The 19771-nt window shown below is 46.4% G+C and overlaps 1 protein-coding gene across 4 annotated transcripts in view; it reads right to left on the bottom strand.

Moving 5' to 3' along the window:
• Nucleotides 1-544: 544 nt before the first annotated feature.
• The window catches only part of LOC147030553 (uncharacterized), a 27723-nt gene continuing 8496 nt past the window's right edge, over nt 545-19771 (bottom strand). The window contains exons 1-2 of one of the 4 annotated variants that reach the window (XM_085874729.1): nt 18070-19490; nt 545-8464 (exon numbers count right to left, since the gene is read on the bottom strand). In XM_085874729.1, coding sequence (XP_085730855.1) covers nt 6397-7437 — 1041 coding nt within the window. In that variant the 5' untranslated portion in view covers nt 7438-8464; nt 18070-19490 and the 3' untranslated portion in view covers nt 545-6396. Of the gene's footprint in view, nt 8901-18069; nt 19491-19771 lie in introns of those variants that run through there. The other 3 variants (XM_085874731.1, XM_085874732.1, XM_085874730.1) reach the window with 3 other exon arrangements.

Below are 19771 nucleotides of genomic sequence, written 5' to 3'. Positions count from 1 at the left end.
TAAAAATGAAAAGCTGAAATTTCTTGTGTCAATAAATATTATATCCCCTGAGTCAATACTTTGTAGAAGTGCCTTTGGCAGCGATTACAGCTTAGAGTTTTCTTGGGTATGTTTGTATCCTATTTGCACATCTGGATTTGGGGATTTTCTCCCATTCTTCCTTACAGATTTGCTCAAGCTTTGCCAAGTTGGATGGGGAGCGTCAGTGAACAGCAATCTTCAAGTCTTTCCACAGATTCTCAATGGGATTCAAGTCTGGGCTTTGGCTGGCCCACTCAAGGACTTTCACGTTCTTATGAAGCTGTTCCAGTGTTGCTTTGGCTCTATGCTTGGGATCATTGTCCTGATGCAACATAAATCTTCGCTGCAGTCTAATGTCTTTTGCACTCCAAATCAGGTTCTCCTCAAGGATTTGCCTGTATTTTGCTCCATTCATTGTTCCCTCTATCCTTACAAGTCTCTCAGTCCCTGCCACTGAAAAGCATCCCCATAGCATGATGCCGCACCAATATGCTTCATGGTCGGAATGGTGTGAGTTGGGAGATGAGCCGTGCTCAGTTTCTGCCAGACGTAGCACTTTGCATTCAGGGCAAAGAGTTCAATTTTCATCTCATCAGATCACAGAATCTTTTGCCTCATGCTCTTTCACATGCCTTTTTGCAAACTCCGGGTGTTCTGTCATGTGCCTTTTTCTCAAGATTGGCTTCCATCTGGCCACTCTCCCACAAAGCCGAGATTTCTGAAGTGCAGTGGAGATTGTTGTCCTGCAAAATGGTCAATTCTGTCAGAGTGGTCGATTGGTTCTTGGTCACCTCCCTGACCAAGGTCCTTTTTGCCCATTTACTCAGTTTGGTTGGGCGGCCAACTGTAGGAAGAGTTTGGGTAGTTCCATGTTCTTTCCATTTCCTAATGATGGAACCCACTGTGCTCTTGGGAACTTTCAACACTCCAGAAATTGTTTTATACCCTTCCCCAGATTTCTCTCCGAACAATTCTATCTTGGAATTCTCAGGACAGTTCCTTGGACTTCATGGTAGAGGTTCTGTTCTGACATGCACTGCCAACTGTGGGACCTTGTCTAGAAAGATATGTTTCTTTCTTCATGAAATCATGTCCAATCAATTTAATTGGCAATAGGTGGGCTCCAGGTTGTAGTGCTATCTCAAGGATGATCAAAGGAAATTGGATGCACCTGAGCTCAATTTGAAGTGTAATCTCCAGGTGGTTGAATACTTGTTGACACAAGACATTTCAGATTTTCATTTTATAATGAATTCCAAAAAAATTCGAAAAAACATGTTTTCATTTTGTCATTATGGGTTATTTCGTGTAGATCAGTAACAAAAAATATAAATCTAATTCATTTTAAATTCAGGCTGTGACAACAAAATGTGAAAACGTAAAGGGGTGTGAATACTTTTACACCATCAGCCATAACTGGAAAAGGGGCAAGAACATGAGTTTCGTTCTACTGATCAGGGGGACACTTCGTTTTTGCGGATTCTGATAGCTATTAACCTTATAAAATTGGGGGCCAAAGTTCTCCACGGAGATTCCTGCAGTATTTTTTTTTGGCCATCCGAAATTCGGGTAATTCGAGCCCAAACGGTCGTTTTGGTGTCTGAAGGCAAATTCAGCTGCCAATATCCACAGACATTGACATCAGTCATGCCTAAGATTTTCAGAACACGTTATCATTGGTAAAGTGAACATATTCCAGAGTTCTCCAAGCTGCTGCACCTGGTTTCTTCTCGGCTCTAGGGGATCTTCCAAACATGGCGATTTCATTGAAATGTGTTGGTTTGAAGTTTCTGGGAACCAACTTTGGAAGTCGATATCTCATGATCTAAAATGCGCACATCCTCCAAACTGCCTAGACTCGTTGTCATCTGTATTGTGAATGCATTACAGAGAGTTCTGAAGGCTGCTTCATATAGTTTCTTCTTGGGGGGGTCTTCCAAAAATGGCGAAATTCGTTAAAATGGGTCGGTTAGACGTGTCTTGAGAACCAAGTTTGGACGTCAATATCTACTGTCCTGAAATGCGCACACGCACCAAACTACCTCGACTTGTTATCATCTGTATTGTGAACGTATTACGGAGAGTTCTGAAGGCTGCTGCATCTGGTTTCGTCTGGGGGGGGTCTTCTAAAAATGGCGAAATTCGTTAAAATGGATCATTTTTCTGGTATATTGTGGACAAAAATTTTCGTTCAATAATTGCCTTTGACATCACGAGCGCTCAAAACTAGGTAATACGCAATGGTAGTACTGTTGCAGGGCCGGGTATCGGTGGCGAGCACGACCGCTAGAGGGAGCAGTAGAGTCGGAATTTATTCCGGAATTTAGGTCGTGACCCTCGGATAAGTCCGAAAGGCACGGGTCCCTTACTGGACCATGAATGGCCAATAATTCTACCGTGTGGGGTCGGGTCAATTGCCAAACTTCAATATACCTAATTACCCACGTGGAAAAGCTACCAGGGAATTCACACCCTCGACGGACCTCGAGCGAAATGAGCCGTTACCGTGCCCGAACCATGCATATTGCATAACCCGAATGGAGGTTATCAAGGCCCATCGGTCCAAATGAACAATTTACTGCCTCACTATTTCTCAACACACACTGGGCTAAGCCAATGAAAAACACAGAAATGAGCTGGAACATTTAACAAAAGGGATATTTATTTATAATGGGGCAGGGGAGCACGCAAGAAGGCAGAGTTAACCGAATAAAAGGAATACAATTTACACACACGGCACTTAAACGTTTCTACTTAAAAGACGGGCCCACACACAGCCACCCCCACCCTCAAAAGAAATGGTGGCCACGGCCTTTATTTATACCCCCAGCTCGGAGGGAAGAGACTGATTTGGACTTTTCTGCTTCGTGCGGTTCTCGACGATCTGGCCCAGCGGGACTCGAACCCGTTTCACGATGCCGCTCCAAGCACCAGGTACGGAGGGTAGTGTCGGGCGCTGGCATGCTCCACCGGCAAAACAGGCGACGAGGCAGGGAAAGCAAGTCAGCTTGGCAGGCAGGCAAGCGATTCTCCTCCGGCTTGCAGGCAGGCGATTCACGGCGGGGAGAGACTCTCTCAGCGGGTTGCCCCCACACAATTATACCTCTTTCTTCACAGGTGGGAGGAATCCGTTTCTTGTCCTTCCCCTCCTCATTGGACAGGCGTGTTGGGCGATCTCCCGGATGTCCGAGATTGGTCGGGGGGGGGGGGTGCTCATGACTCCACCCCTCGACCAAGAAGTTGAGCAGCAATATGTTGCGTTGGCTCCCCATTGGCCGAGAGGTGGCAGACGTGCTCGCACCCCTCCGATTGGCTGAGAGGGGTGCCATTCCTGTATTTGGAGCGAAATCCAGGACGCCAATGTCCAAAGAAACCTCGCCTGGCACATTGGACTCCGCCCACGGCTGTGCTTGACACGCATGTACGTGGGAAAGGCCGATGGTGAAGAAGCGAAGATGGGTGTTGTTGAAGTTGAAGTTTAAAATGTAAAAACCCTAACTATAAAATAACTCGCAGCGCACATACAATTAATCACCCATTAAACATAGGACGGGACCCTAACTCGAAACACATACTTACCGATATCGCTGATCTATAGGACCTGGCTGTTGTGTGCAGTAAGCTTCCAAATTCGCAACAGTACAACAGAAAGAACACATAAGAGAAATTAATACAGATTAAAACCGATATAAAAACTTTTATTATAGGTAAGAAGGAATCCCGATACACTCACTCGGTACCGTTAGCCAATGGCTTGTGAGCATGGTGTTATCTGCAGCCAACAAACATCAATTATACAACGCTAAACTACGTTAACATTTCGTATCCTTCATCCTCATCATAATCCTCCTGGTCATCATTACAATTAATATCGCAATCATCACGAAGATCGGTTGCATGGCTGACATTGTCACAGTCTGAACATTTACACAAATCTGAACATGGCACTTTTGTCTTTTTGCATGAACACCTCGAACTTGAGCACTTCGATACTTTGCAAGCACATTGTGTGACTTTCAAAAGAATGTCTGGGGCCGGATTGATGGTCATCCACTTTATGACTAACTTCCCATCAACAATCTCCCACCCATGGCCTACAGGTGAAGGGGCACCAATAGACTGCGCAAGGGATCGACTATGAATTGCCGCTTGGTAATTGGTCCTCAAGCTATGCATATGTAATGCATCCTTGGTTGGCGGAAGGCTTTGACCAGATGTTGAGGAGATGCAATGCATTTTGTATCGTGCCTCATTGACGTCATCTAGTTTTGGCTGCCTGTAAAGATGACATACGAAGGATTCCAGGGATTTGAGGAAAACTTCATCCAGATCGAAACCTCGTCCCAGTTCAATGAAAGACCGTGTGTAGTCGTCACAATCAAACATAATAGTGAACGCTTTCTGCTTGCCTTTTCCATAGAAAGCGCTGGTGGAATCGCATCTCGTGAATACGTGTAAACCTATTAGTGCCTTGCATACATCAGCTCCAAGACAACAGGTCATCTGCAAATCCATAATGCGTGATGTCTCAAACACCTCATTGCCAGTCATGAAGAATGTATTGCAGGACAGATTTTGTTGAAGACAAAGGGAAATTATGCCCACATCCGAGTCGCAGCTCACGATTACAACATCTTCAAATGTCCCACTAACGTGTTGCGCGTGGAGAGAAGTCGGAGAATAAGTCTGCTTTCTCGTGGTCACGTGACAACTCATCAATAGAGCAAATGGTTGTGATGACATTCCTTCTCCTCAGAACGTGACAGTACTCTCCATGTGTAATGTACACACCAACGTCCCTATCGAAGTAGGCACGCAAGTTGATATCCTTCCATACCGATACGAGGAAAGCAACAAGTGATTCTTTATTCTGACCACTTGACATGAATTTTGACCATTGCTTCGGTGTTTTTTGGTCTTTACCATAAATATGTATGGTCTGGCTGCCACTGACCGCTCTCCTATCCCTTTCTTCATTTTTTACGCTGATATCAGGGTAGCGATCGACAACAAAATCTAGGCGAGCACAATTCGTGTTCTTGGCAAATTTTGTTAAGGCAAAGAAAATGGCATCAGCCAGCCCTCCAAAAGTAGCTGGGATAGGCTTAATGGACCGAATCAGGGGACCCGCATCAACAATGATCGCTGCGTGGTCAGGGATGCCACTCTTCAGGTGGTCAATGCACTTTTCCTCGACCATTGTCAGGAGCTTTGATTTAACATTTTTTGCCAAGGACCCGTCAGCACTGGCAAGAGGTAGTGAGACTGGTGCCAGGGAATGAGTCAGAATGTCACGGAGATTGATACTCTGAGGCTGACCGATGGCAAGAAGTCGCGAGAATGCATTTCTCTCATTTTTTCACAATGACTTCTTGACCACTGGTTGTTTTGGAAGATTTTGAGATACTTTGATCGGCGAAGGTTCTCAGTTTTGAGAAGTATGGGGTCAGTGGCGAGAACATATCAGGATGAGGCTTCATCTTCCGGTGGGGTGCAGTCTGCTCACCCAATCCATGCACGACGTCCAGACTTTCATCCCTCATAGTCAAACAGTCGTTAATATATCAGCTCAGAGATTCCTCGCCAGTCTGATAAGCAGACAGGAGATCATGTTTGACACGATCGGAAGCTATGACCCCAGAGCTTAAACAAACCAGTTGATCAGACTCAACTTCGAATGGGTTAATCATACTCCCAATCGTAGTGATGATTAACTGGACATCCTGATCATCTTTCCTCACTTGTGACTCGTACAACCCCTTCCTCTTGGTGCAGTCAGGCGACATACCCGCCATCACCTCGCATTGCCTTGCAATTGCAGCACGCTCAGGCTGCGCCAGTATCCATCTCTGTATGGCACCTGATTTGAGGGTTATCCCAGTCAATCCTCCACTGGTCTTCGAGTCGCGATTACACATTTGTTCTATTGCCTGATCACAAGCAATTGATGAGAATGGGTGGCGATATTGACGCTGTATGGTCCACTGCCCCGTGACGAGCATTTCCTGGTGACATGCAGGGTGTGTCCTCTGAAGATCCACCATCTCAATCTCGTAGACAGGGGAGATACCTGGCATAATTTACCCGGTCATAGGAAAATAACCATGGCAACATGGCTCGAACAGCTGCCAAGTGTAAGGTCCAGTCTGACTCGTGTCGCGCGGATAAATACCAAGAGTGCTCCGACAAAGATCAAATAGGAATTCCAAAACGCAAATGTCGGGCTTTCACCTGAACGTTTTTTGATGAAGGAATTGTACTGCTTCATAAGAGCAACGAACTCTCCAGACTCAAGCAATCCATGAAATTCCTCTGTTGAATAGGCTGTGTGCAGCCGTTCAATTAGCGAGGAATACTTATCATGATCTTGTTCTGTCAAAGACGCCATGAGGCTTGTATTTGCAATCGATGCAAAGCCTCAAACATTATTTTGTGCACTCGGATACTACGATGGTACTTGTGGCCAGAGATAACAGTCTGGAGAGATCCTGGGGCAACTATCTCAGATTCAATCAAAATGTCCTCAAAACCCGAACCAAGAAATCGCTTCCGTATCATGCCCATGAATGCACAGCATGTGTGAAATTCGCCAAGGCGAATTACCAGACGTGTTTTTAGGTTCTCATTCAACCATCTGATTTGCTGGGCCTTTACATAAATTGCCTGGTCAAAAACGAGAACCACATGATCAAGTTCGAGGCGGTCACACATCTCAATACTGCGAGTGAGAATGGTGCAGACTGTGGTCATCTGTGTAGGGGAAGCAGCAATCACTGGTAGAGAATGTATGGCTGATTTCTCCAGAACTTTATCCATTTGGAGTGCGACATTGAACCCAGTCCAATTACAATGAGCAGGCTTCAGCAATTTCACCAGCACGTATGCTATATCCTTTGTTTTAGCTGGTATCAAATCATGTTGGTATGTATCATCCATGAAATGAGTGCCTGATGCAATCTTTCTTGGTCCCACCCTTTTCTTCCTGTAGTACACATGCAACTCAGATGACGACGCCTGAAAGGACCGACTGGTACTCTTCGGAATGGAGATGGAGGGCCCAATTGGACCATTGTGTTCCTGAAAGACTCGCTGAACCATGATACCATTTGTGTTATGAGTTGTACCATGGCCTGTTAGAGTTTCTTCCGCGAAATCTATGTTGTCCCAAACAAGGGTTGTGGGTACGTGTTTTGAGAAATATTTCGGAACTGTGCCCGCATTGAGGAGCTGAACCTGAGCCAGACCAGTCTCAAACCCGTGAACTGTGTCCCAGGAAGCACAGTGCCCTAGGCGACTTAGTAGGGTAACAAGATTTGAAGACCCAGTAAGATGACGTACAGTCAAATTTTGCCCAGTGCTATCGATTTTGCTGTCTGTTTTTTGCCTTTTGAAAAAAGGTAGAGAATGTCCTGACATACTAACAGAATTTTCAATTTGATATCAACAGATACACTAACACGCTTAGCTGGTGTTGGATGATCACTTGCACCACTACACCAAGCCATGAAATTGAAAAGTTCAATGGCCACAAAGTCCGCTGTATTGACGTTCAGACAGTTAGACGATGGAGGCCATGGTTTACTTCCATCAGGTGCGTCTTGAATGAAGTGTTGTAAGATGAGTCCAGCAGTGAACAAAGTTCTTGTTTCATCATGTAGTGAAACTGGCTGATTGCTATCACTTTCGTGTTCAGTTCCCATATCGGTCTCGGTTTCTGTCGCCGATGATGGAAGCTGTTCAATCAAGTCACTTGCATCCAAATTCTCACAGAAGACCATTTGACACTTATTTCGCCGGAAGGGTGTGTAAAATCTCAGCTGGGGGTAGTCGTGTTGCAGCCTTTTCTTCAGTTTGTCTGTGCTATGAAAGAAAGGACAATTTGTGAGGATTTCATTTAATGAATAGAATCATGGTGCAATTACAGTGGGAAAATGTACAATTCCAGAAACCATAATAATACAATCCATATAGGATTCTATAGCCATGTTATAATGTATTTAGTGCCACAAAAGACCTCACCGATATTGTGATGCATCTGCTGCTTCTGTGTCCTCAACACACTTCACGAACAGTTGCATCAGCTTATTAATTATAAGTATCTCCTGCACTTAAATTAGACGTTCCTCGATGATGATGGTGCAGAATGCTCTGTATGGTGGCATGTATGGTTTAGCTGTCTGCTCACTGAAAATTTCAAAATAATGCACGTCCAGTTAAACAAATTTACTGGAAAAGAGTATATTGACCAGATACATGTATGGATGACCAATCAAACACGGTGACACTAACCTGTTGGTTGGTTTACTTAGGAAGCGAGTGTAGGACCTGAAACAGGTGAGGTGATATCTTACTTCAATGGCCACACAATTACGATCAGAAATTTGAAGCAAGATATTCTTCCCCGTCACATCATTCCTGGATCGAGCAGCTTCCATTAATCTACCTGAAAATTTAGAGAATGAACATCAATACCACATCCAATGACAGAGTTTACACAAGTATGTAATATGGTCAATATGGATAATATGGTACAGATCCGGCCTGAGTTATTTTATAACTTGGTTTACGGATCCTCCGACGGTATATTTGCCGAAATGAAATATAAATATAAAACACATTTTTAGCCTTTTATATTGATACATTTTCCGCCGAAGGTGTAAAAGTTTCAAAACCCGAAATGTAAACGTCGGCATTTATTTTCATAATATAATTTCCCGTGCCCGCACCAAAATGCCGAGTCATCTTTGACCAAACTGCCCAGTAGAGTAGTCTTCGGTCATGGCATCTGAGCAGTGGCGAGCGTGGTTCAGATTGACTGTGGTTTCTGGGGCAAAAGTGATTGTTTAGAAGTATGTCAGCGGTATAAATTCGAGTGACTGTATTGTGATGATTTAATCACGCAACATCTTGACGAATATTCTGGCCGAACGATTGCATCAATTCAGTGCAGCAGCAGGGATGATTCGCAGGCTCCTCTCGATCGTGCCGATTTTGTTTCCGTCGAAAGTTGTACATCGCTGTTCGTATTGAAAGATTTCGGTACCAAGTACGTCAATGTTTCCCTGTGAGATGCTGGTATTCAGTCTTCAACGGACCAGAAATCAGCCTTTGATGTGCTCATGGGGATGGGGAGACGGTACGATCAGATGCCCACTGAAAACTAAGAGCTGGTTATTGCTCTGATTGACCATTTTGAGCATGTTGACTCCTAGTAGACACCTTTTTTTAGATCCTCGTGGAGGATCTCTTACTCACGTTGTTGTTCTTGTGGACTTTTTTGTTTCACAGCCAACAGCTTTCATCGAAACTTCCTGAAACTTGGCAAATATCTGTAAAAATACCCTGCACAGACAGTAACCATCTCAGATTTTGAAAATTCCTCCAAGAAAAAAAGTTATGACGTCAAAATATTTCCGCTAATGGAAATCACCGAAAAAATTATCTCCGAAACTAGGCAAGCTTTTTGAATTCTGTTTGCGGAATCGAACAGGGCATTAGCAGAGATTAATTACTGCACATATGATAAATCACTATGACGTCATATCAATTTTTATGACGTCATTCCTATTTTTTGTTTTTTGTTTCATTTGTTTCACAGCCTACAGTTTTCATCGAAACTTCCTGAAACTTGGCGTATATATGTAAAAATACCCTGCACAGACAGTAACCATCTCCGATTTTGAATATTCCTCCGAGAAAAAAAGTTATGACGTCAAAATATCTCCGCTAATGGAAATCGCCTCAGAAATTATCTCCGAAATTAGGCAAGCTTTTTGAATTCTGTTTGCGGGAATCGAACAGGGCATTAGCAGAAATGAATTACCGCACATATGATACATCACTATGATGTCATATCAATTATGACGTTCTTCCTATTTTTTGTTTCACAACCCAGAGTTTTCATCGGATCTTCGTGAAACTTTCCATGTATATGCAGAAAGCCCACGCACAGGCAGTAACCATGTCCGATTTTGGAAATTCTTCCAAGAAAAAAAGTTGACGTCATAATATCGCCACTAATGGATATCACCTATACCATTATCTACGAAACTGGGAAAACTGTTTGAATTTTGTTTGGGGGAATCAAGCCGGGCATTACCACAGATAATTTATCGCAAACCTGAGACATCACAATGACGTCATATTCGTTTTTATGACGTCATCATTAAGAGGACGAGGATCTTAGCTCATTGGAGCTTGTTAATCATATCCATTATCCAGCACTATGCACTGGTGTGCACGCACATATCTACGACTTGGACAGTAATTTTCTCAGCATTGTTTCCATTTGTTTGATGATCCAACAGGTTTCTATAAGAAAAACTTGCCAGACTATATTGTAAAAACAAGTTTTAATCCTTCTTTATTGTTTTTCACATCAAATGATACAGTGAACATATTGTTACGAATTTGGGAATTTGATTGCACACAACATTCAGGTTCCTTTAGTCAGTTATGTCGATAAGTGCTTGTTCCCTAGATAGTTCACTTTCCGTTGTTTAATGGGCAGAAATAGATTAAGTGTGCTGCAATTCAATTTAATAGTTAGAGAGCGATCATAACACAATGGAGATGCGCCTCCCCCTCTTCTGCGAAGAGGAAGAAGAGGCCTCCCGTCCCGTGATTCATGACTTCACCAACTCCCTCCCACCCGGGGTTGAGCGGGAGATGGGAGCGGGGGATGGGAGCAGGGAACGAGAGCATGAGTTACGCCGGGAGCGGGGGAGGGGGCGGAGAAGAATAAAGAAGAGATCCTCTGCTTTGTTCGAGTGGCTTTCAGTAGTAGGCCTTCGGGTTCTTCTTGGCTTGGGTTAGGGAGGAGGCTTTTTGAAGGCTTTCTACTTTGGCCTGGCTTTTAGTAGGCCTTTGGGTTCTGCTTGGCGAGGTGGAGGCTTTTAGTAAGCTTTTTGCTTCGGCTTGGTTTTTCAGCAGACCTTCGGGTTATGCTTGGCTCGGTTCGCTTTTTCGGCTCGGAGTTCTTGGTTCGTGTTGTGAGAGGCTTTGTTCATCAGAAGAGAGTTGAGCTGGTTGCTCGGCTGGCTCTTCTTGGTTCGTGGAGCTCTTTGTTCTCCGCTTGGTTCCCGGCTTGGTGCGACTCATCGGCCTCATCTCGGAGGTGGTTCCTCGGGGAAGCGACGCATCGACGGGAAGGATCGGCGCCTCGTCTCACCAGCACGTGTTCGGAAGTGCGAGAGGATTCGCTGGAGCTCGGGAAGGATCGCGGCTCACGGCGATTGGATCCAGCTCGCTCTCGCTGGAGCCCGGTTCCGAACAGCTTGAAGACCACACGAGGTGGAGAGGTTTGAGATAGGTTATGGGTTTCAGCTCATCTGTCCCTCCGAGCTGGAGTCCATTATTAAAGGCATCAGCCACAATTTCTTGGGTGTGTATGTGTGCGTACGTGTGTCCGTGGGCCCGTCAAATTAGTAGGAAACTGTTAAGTGCTTTGTGTGCTGTAAATGATTGCATTGCATTTCGTATTGTCGGTGTTGTTCTGCTCTTATGTGCTTCCCCAGTTCCCCATTATTATTAATAAATACCCCAATTGTTAAATGTTTTCAGCTCGTCACGTCGATGCTTTCATTGACTGAGCATTTCGTGTGTTGAGAGTTAGAAAGCCGTTGGTTTGCCGTAAAAGGGGGACATTCGGACCGACGGTTCTCGGCGATTAAGCCGCTCGGAATCGCGCACGGGACAGGCTCGCTTAAGCGGCTTGTTTCGTACGAGTTCCGTCGAGGGTGGAATACCCCGGAAGTTTGATCACGTGGGTATTTAGGTAAATTGAAGTTGGCCATCGACCCGACCCCACGTGGTCTGCCCATTGGCGTATTTCGGTTCTTGCACAAGGACTCGTCGGTTTCGGAGTTATCCGGGCGGCGATGTATATTCCGGGTGATCGGCTGGGCCGACTCGACTTGCGGCTCCGTCAGAGCGGTCGGCTCGCGGTCGACGCACCAGCACCGCAACAATATTCAGATGATATCCTGCATTTGAATGGTCTTCCATCTTCAATGTTTTCTTATATCCTCCTGGTCCGGGATTTATATTTATTTCCCCCCCACGTACCCTTGTCTTTTCCATGGAACATGGAACATTTTCCATGGAACATGGAACATTTTCCATGGAACATCTGAAAAAAAATCATAAAAATATATAATTTCTAAAAATCGAAATTATATTTTTATTTATATTTCGACCTACCGACCCTACATTTTAGCTGAAGAACTGTGTAAACCAAGTTAAAAAAATAACTAAGGCCTCAGTACGATTGCAAATAATGCAAACAGCTGGAAGTATATTCCTGGTGGACTTGTGGGTAGAGGCTGAGCTCATTTTTGGAGATGGTTCATAGTCAATGTTATTATCAGGCACACCTTCTTCACCAAGTTGACCTTCCTCGTTGTTATTTTCATTGTCATACAGATGTGCTTTCTGCTCGCAACATTTCTCAGCACCACGTATCCTCTTGATATCAGTGAAGCGACGGTAACAATCGTCGTGATAGCCCAGGGATTCTGGTACTTCATCCCATGGAAGTTTGAAGAAAACAGTTTGACTTGCCTCGATTGCCAGCTTCCGTTCTTGACCATCTAAATCCATCCATTTCTGAGCACAAGTCTGGAATTTTTTTCCCACCGAGCCACCGAAAACGACAGGGCACCATCATTTTCTACATTTGGCTGATGAATTATGCACTCTCAAGGTTAGAAACCGAACATTTTGACGATGAAAACAACGAAAATGTTATAAAACACACCGCTTCACGGGCGCATCCATCTTGAAGAATTAATTTGTTTCGGGAAATACTCTCACTGTTCACTGGTCACAGGACCATCAATTAACGCTGGTTCCAAGAACAAACAGCTGAGCGAGCGGAACAAAAGGGCGATTTTCATGACGGAAGTATGCAATAACTGCAGGATTTTGAGTGGAGATCTTGTGGATTGAGAATGTATTCATCATAAAGAATAATTCTGTGCAGGATTTATCTATCCTCCCCAGTCGGTGGGACAAAACTGCACGGTACAAGTTACGGCTGATGGCCTATTTCTGAAGGCACTGTCGGTCTGTAGTTAAGGTGATCCGTTTTTGCACCTTTTTTTCATGTGGTGCAGTGATTGCTGATTTCCAAACATGGAAGATGACCTTGGGCAAATGATGGGGTGAAAAGGGCAGAGAGAGAGAGGATGTGCAAGAGCAGCAGAGCAGGATTTTGGGGCATGTGAGATGATGCTCTCCGATCCAGTGGCAGAGTTGGAGTGAAAGGTTCAAAGAACCTCCGATACCTTCTCAAATGCAAAATACATATTGTCCAGGAACAGTTGGGTACGACAGGAAAGGATAGGTACTAAGAGTGAGTGGTTGGGAACACAAGATTTGGAAGCAAACACAGAATTGAGGAATTCAGTCTTCTCATGAGCGGCGTCAGCTGTGATGCCATTTCAAGTAATGCAAGGGGGAGCAAGGAGCATATACCAGAGGAAGACTTCACAAGGTGCCACCATGTTTTAGAGGAGGGAGACGAGTTTGAAAGTTCATTCTTGAGGTTGGACAGATGTTGTTTTCTGGCTCTCCTGAGAGTGGACACACACTTGTTGCGGAGTTTTTGGAAAGCACTGAGATTGCCTTTGGTCGAATTTGCCTTCCAAGAAGAGAAGGTAAGTTGTTTCAGAGCAACTGCCTCGCCACAGGATGCAATGTTCCATGAGTCGGAAGAAGGGTAGGATAATTGAAGACGAGATGGGGCGAGTCCATGCATGAAAGAGAATATGTTTCTGTGGAACAATTCCCAAGCTGAGTTGACATCAGAGGCAGTAGATATGGAAGACCAGTCCTGAAGAGAGATGGCTGCTTGCAGTCCCTGCCAATGTGCTTGGCACTGAGGAAGCTCTCTGAGAGCAGCTGGAGAGATATTGACTTTCACAAACAGATGATAAGATGAAATAATTGGGGCAGAGGAAGAGCAGGAGACATTTGCGGGAAAGTTTGTCATCACCAAGTCCAAAGGGAGGATTTTCCATTGGGATAAATCCAAGTAGTAAAGTTCACAGATTGAGTCAGTCCCATGGAGTCACAAAAGTCCTTTGACTGAAGTGCCATGGCTGGTGAGAGAGGTACCAACACACAGTGGAGTTGCATGGTGACAATTGAAATCACCACTTATGAGGAAGAGAGTGGGGACGAGTGGTTAGAGTTGATAACACTTTGTCACATTCATTTAATTTTGTGTGCAACACATGATTGCTGGTTTGCCTCATTGCCGGAGGGGGGCGGTGGCTGTGCAAGTGATGCAGTGCCCTATGTAGGTCAGGTATGGGAGTCCGCGTCAAAGTAGCGCGTCACTGCGTCCACTTTTCGCCAGCACTCCAGGAACCTTCGTCTGGCCATCCCCCAGGCAGATGCTTGGCCCATCCCCAACGCCTTGAGATGCTGATCAACCTGCTGCAACCACAAGGCACACGGTCGGCCCATTAGCCTCTTCTACTCACGAGGCTCCGTCGCTGAGAGAATCTCGTGAGCAGGATCAGCATCAGGAAAACGAGCCACATGACCATATAGCCGCAGTTGACGCTCATGGACTATGCAGGTAACAAATCTCATCCGAGTCTCTCTTAGCAACTGCTCGTTGGGCACAAAGTCTGACCAGCAATAGCCAAGGATTCTCCGAAGAGACCTGGTCTCAAAAGGAATTAAGTCTCCGTCTCAGATCCTTGGTCAGAATCGAAGTCTCACATCCATAGAGCAAGACTGGAAGCACCAAGGACCTGAAGACTTGGACTTTCGTCCTCCCGCACAGGTACTGACGCACCACACCCCGTGATCCAGTGAATCCATGACTCCCCAGGCCTGACCCAGACATCTGCTGACCTCTGGCTCACAGCCAGCAGAGACATGAATATCACTGCTGAGGTAAGTGAATCTCTCTGTGACCTCAACAACCTCACCCCAAACAGGTACAGACAGGAGAGCAGCATCCAATATGTCATTAAAAACCTGGATCTTAGATTTGACCCAGGAAACCTAAAATCTCAGCGGCTCAGACTCCTCGTTCAGCACGTCGAGGGACCCCAAAAGGATATCCAGAGTCTCTGCAAAGATGAATGCAATCTGCAAAATCAAGGTCAGAGATCTTGACATTCCCAAATGATGCACCGCAGCTTGATTTCTCAAACATCCTCCCCAGAATCCAGTCCGTACAAGTGCTGAAAAATGTTGGGCCAGTATACACCCATGACGAACTGCAGTAACAACTGGAAATAAGTCAGAGATGGTATCACCACGTCTTACAGCACTCTCAATACCAGAGTACACTTCAGACATCAGATTGATTAGTTTTGGTGGCACCCCACGAAGACCAAGAATCCTCCAGTGGGCATCCTGATTCACTGAATCAAACGCCTTACAGAGATCAACATATGCTGCAAGCAGCCCCTGCCAAAACTCTTGTCTGCGTTCGGAAAGTGCAAGGATACGGTCAATTGTTGACCTCTTTGGTGTAAAGCCTGACTGCTTTGGACGCTGGTGCTCAAGCAGATGGTGGCAAACCCCATCAATAATTTATCTGAGCAAAGACCTTGCCCAGCACTGAGAGCAGTGTCACCCCTCGGTAGTTGTTACAGTCCTGGCGATCACCCTTCCCTTTCCAGAGAGGGACAACAAGGCCCCTCTTCCAGTCAGTTGGGATGATGCCTGTATTCCAGGCAGATCACAGAACTGCATGCAATGACATTAGTATAGCATTTCCACCAGCGTTGAGAAGTTCAGCATGGATGCCACAGATCCCTGGACCTTTACTCTATTTCAACCAGTTCACCATGGCTTGTGTTTCCACAAATGAAGTTGGACCACAGTTGATTGGAGGGTCAGCAATAAGGATAGTAACACCCCTAACATCCAACTCAACAGCTGGTGGATCAGCTTTGTTCAGCTGCTCAAAGTAACTGCCCCAGCGGGCCTTCACTTCTGACTCCTCTGTCAAGAGCCTCCCATCCTCCACTCTTACTGCAGTACACCAAGGGACTGGCTTGGAGGAACGCAATGCATGAATTTCTCTGGAAGCAGGACGAGAATCACTTGACCACAGGTGATGCTCTACCCTCTCACAGATTCCTCGCACATAGGCCTCCTAATCTATCCTCAGTGCACGTACAGTTTTACGCCTCAACTCCTTGAATAGCTCAGCAATGCCATTAAGCCTGGCCCTGCGAATCTGGTCAATGGTATCCAGTGTCCTTTGAGAAACTGAAAACCCCCTTTGCGGGAGTACCACCTGTGCAGATCCTTTGATGACAGGAGGGAAACCACGGGGTAACATTCCCGGGTCAGATTGTGGGAGAGTGTGTTGGATGGTGCTGAGGTGTCGTTCACCAGATGGCGGTCTCCTTGGTTTAACCTGAGGCGGTCCCTTTGGGTGGGTGTCTGGAATGTCCTTACCCGAAGAGACGATGATCATCTCTCTGTTATCATCTGAGCTCAACCATTTGAACATCGGTATTGCAATACTCTGAGGTTCAGAGACCGGATAGTGGTGAGATTATGGTGGGTGGATACACCTACTATTGGTATGGTCACTCTGATGATTACCATGCCCAAGGAGTTGCTGTAGATGTGGCCAATAAGCTGACTCCAATAATAAATGAGGTAACACCGGTCAACCAGCGTATTGGTGCGAATCTGGAAACCACGATCGCACTCAACATTCAGGTCCTTTCAGCTCAGTTATCTCGGTAAGTATGTGTTCCATAGATAGCTCACCTTCCATTGTTTAATGGGTAAATCTGTGTAAATGCGCTGTGATTCACTGTAATAGGGTTCAATCAGAGCAACAACAAAGAAGAACGACCCTCCCCCGCAAAGAAGAAGAACGACCCTCCCCCGCAAAGAAGAAGAAGAACCCTCCCGTCCCGTGATTCAACATCATAAACAGAAATGACGGATGGGGTGGGGTGACTGAAAGCGAGGTTAACAGCCCCCACCCGCAGTTGCGAAGGGGGGGGCAGCGCGCGAGGGCGAAGGAGTCACGCCGGAAGCGAGGCGGGGCTGAGAGGGATAAGAGGGGACCCTCTGCTTGGCTCGGGTTGGTTCTGGTTAGTCTTGGGTTAGTCTTCGGTGAGCCTTCGGGGTTCATCGGGTTGTTGTTCTGGTGCTGGTTCATCTCGGCTGGAGTAGTTGGTTCTTCTGGTGGCTGTTGTTCTGCTTCGTGGCCTCATCTTGTTTTCGGCTGGCTCTTCTTGGTGCGTGGAGCTCTTCACGGTCTCTGCTTGGTTCCCGGTTTGGTGCGACTTCTTGGCCTCATCTTGGTCGGTGGTTCTGCGGGGAAGTGACGCATCGGGTGGGGAAGGATTGGTGCCTCGTCTCACCAGCACATGGTCCGCAGCACGAGGGGATCCGCCGGAGCTCGGAAAGGATCGCAGCTCGTTGTGATTGTATCCAGCTCGCCCACGCTGGTGCCCGGTCTGAACAGCTTGAAGACCACTCGAGGTGGAAAGGTCCAAGGCATACCCTGGGCTTCAGCTCATCTGTCCCTCTGAGCTGAAGTCCACATTAAAGGCATCAGCCACCATTTCTGGTGTGTGTGTGTGTGTATGTGTGTGTGTGTGTGTGTGTGCGTGCGTGCGTGCGTGCGTGCGTGCGTGCGTGCGTGCGTGCGTGCGCGCGTATGTGTGTCCGTGGGCCCGTCTTACAAGTAGAAGACTGTTAAGTGCTTTGTTCGCTGTATATGCTTGCATTTATTGTATTCGGTATAGTTCTGCTCTTCTGTGTTCACTAGCTCCCCATTATTAATGTATAAATAAACCCCAATTGTTAAATGTATCAGCTCGTTTTGTGTTTCTTGCATTGGCTCGACATGATGCGTGTTTGAGGATTAGTGTTGGCAAATTGTTAAATCGGACCGACGGTTCTCGGTGATTAAGCCGCTCGGAATCGCACACGGACCGAGTGCGCCAAGTGGCTCATTTCCGTACGAGTTCCGTCGAGGGTGAACTTCCCCGGTAGTCGGACCACGTGGGGACTTAGGTAAATCGATAAGTTGGCAATCGACCCTACCCCATGTGGTCTATCCATTGGCGAACTTCGGTCCAGTCAGGACCCGTCCGTTCCGGAGTTATCCGGGGCGACGACCTTTACATTCGGGGTGATCGGTTGAGCCGGCTCATGGCTCCATCTAGCGGTCGTGCTCCCAGTCGATGTCCCAGCCCTGCAACAGTATTATGAGACTAAGGATTCGTCACTCCTTGGGTGTCGTTTAAATGGTCTCTGTTTATGCTCCGACTGAGGCGAGTGATCTCACCGTGAAGGACACATTCGATGCCATGTTCAAGTCTGTGGTTGATCAGTGCCCCAGACGAGATACTCTGTTAGTCTTGAGGGATTTCAATGCATTGATTGGAACTGATGGGGATGGTGATGAGACCTGGGTTGGTCCCCATGGGTCTGGAACTGTGAATCAGAATTACACGAAGTTCCTTGATTTTGTAAGAAGTCCTGGAATTACGATGGCTGGTTCATGGTTTCAACAACCACAGTCTCATCGCTGGACTTGGTATTCCAACGCTGGCGGTGTTGCAAAGGACATTGACCGTGTGCTTGTTGATGGTCGCTGGAGGATGATCCAGAACTACAGGGTCTATCGGAGTGCTCAGTTCAATACTGATAACAGGCTTGTGGTATTAACTCTGAAGTTGCAGCTTAAATCATGTCGGCTGGATGGAACTAATTGGCAAGTCCAGTTTAACATCCTCGCCACGTCTGTGAAACGCCAGCATGACCGTTGAGAGCTGCGCCGAGATTCGAACCCAGGCGAGACGGCTCACAGGTGAGTGCCTCTTGGCCATCCTGCCATCCCAATGATGGAACATTGAAACACGGAAAAACGCTTCACCATGAACTTGGAACCATTGGACTCGTGGGGATTCATCAGACTTTCTCGCTGCTGCGTGACGCACTGATCATATAATAGCCGATTGGGTTTGTGATTCAAGGATGGATTCTCAAAGCCTGTTGTGGTCTGTGTGCGGAGACCATCGTCTGTGTGCGGGGAGAGAGAGACAGACACAGACACACAGACACACAGACACACAGACACACAGACACACAGAGACAGACACAGAGACAGAGACACAGACACAGAGAGACACAGACACAGACACAGAGACACAGACACAGAGAGACAGACACAGAGACACAGACACAGACACAGAGATACAGACACAGACACAGACACAGAGAGACAGACACAGAGAGACAGACACAGACACAGAGAGACAGACACAGAGAGACAGACACAGACACAGACACAGAGAGACAGACACAGAGAGACAGACACAGACACAGACACAGAGACACAGACACAGAGAGACAGACACAGACACAGAGAGACAGACACAGACACAGAGAGACAGACACAGACACAGACACAGAGAGACAGACACAGACACAGACACAGAGAGACAGACACAGACACAGACACAGAGAGACAGACACAGACACAGACAGACACAGAGACAGACACAGAGACAGAGACAGACACAGACACAGACACAGAGAGACAGACACAGACACAGACACAGAGAGACAGACACAGACACAGACACAGAGAGACAGACACAGACACAGACACAGAGAGACAGACACAGACACAGACACAGAGAGACAGACACAGACACAGAGAGACAGACACACACACGTCTGTGTGCGACAGCCATCAATTCGAGGAGGCTGCACACTCTCCAAGTTTAATTGTAAAATC

This window comes from Eptatretus burgeri, chromosome 3, assembly GCF_056783735.1.
Source record: "Eptatretus burgeri isolate ZD-2024b chromosome 3, Ebu_testis_v1, whole genome shotgun sequence".
Taxonomy (NCBI): domain Eukaryota; kingdom Metazoa; phylum Chordata; class Myxini; order Myxiniformes; family Myxinidae; genus Eptatretus; species Eptatretus burgeri.
Note: the sequence above shows the minus strand (reverse complement) of the source record. Positions and strands in the feature narration are given on the sequence as shown.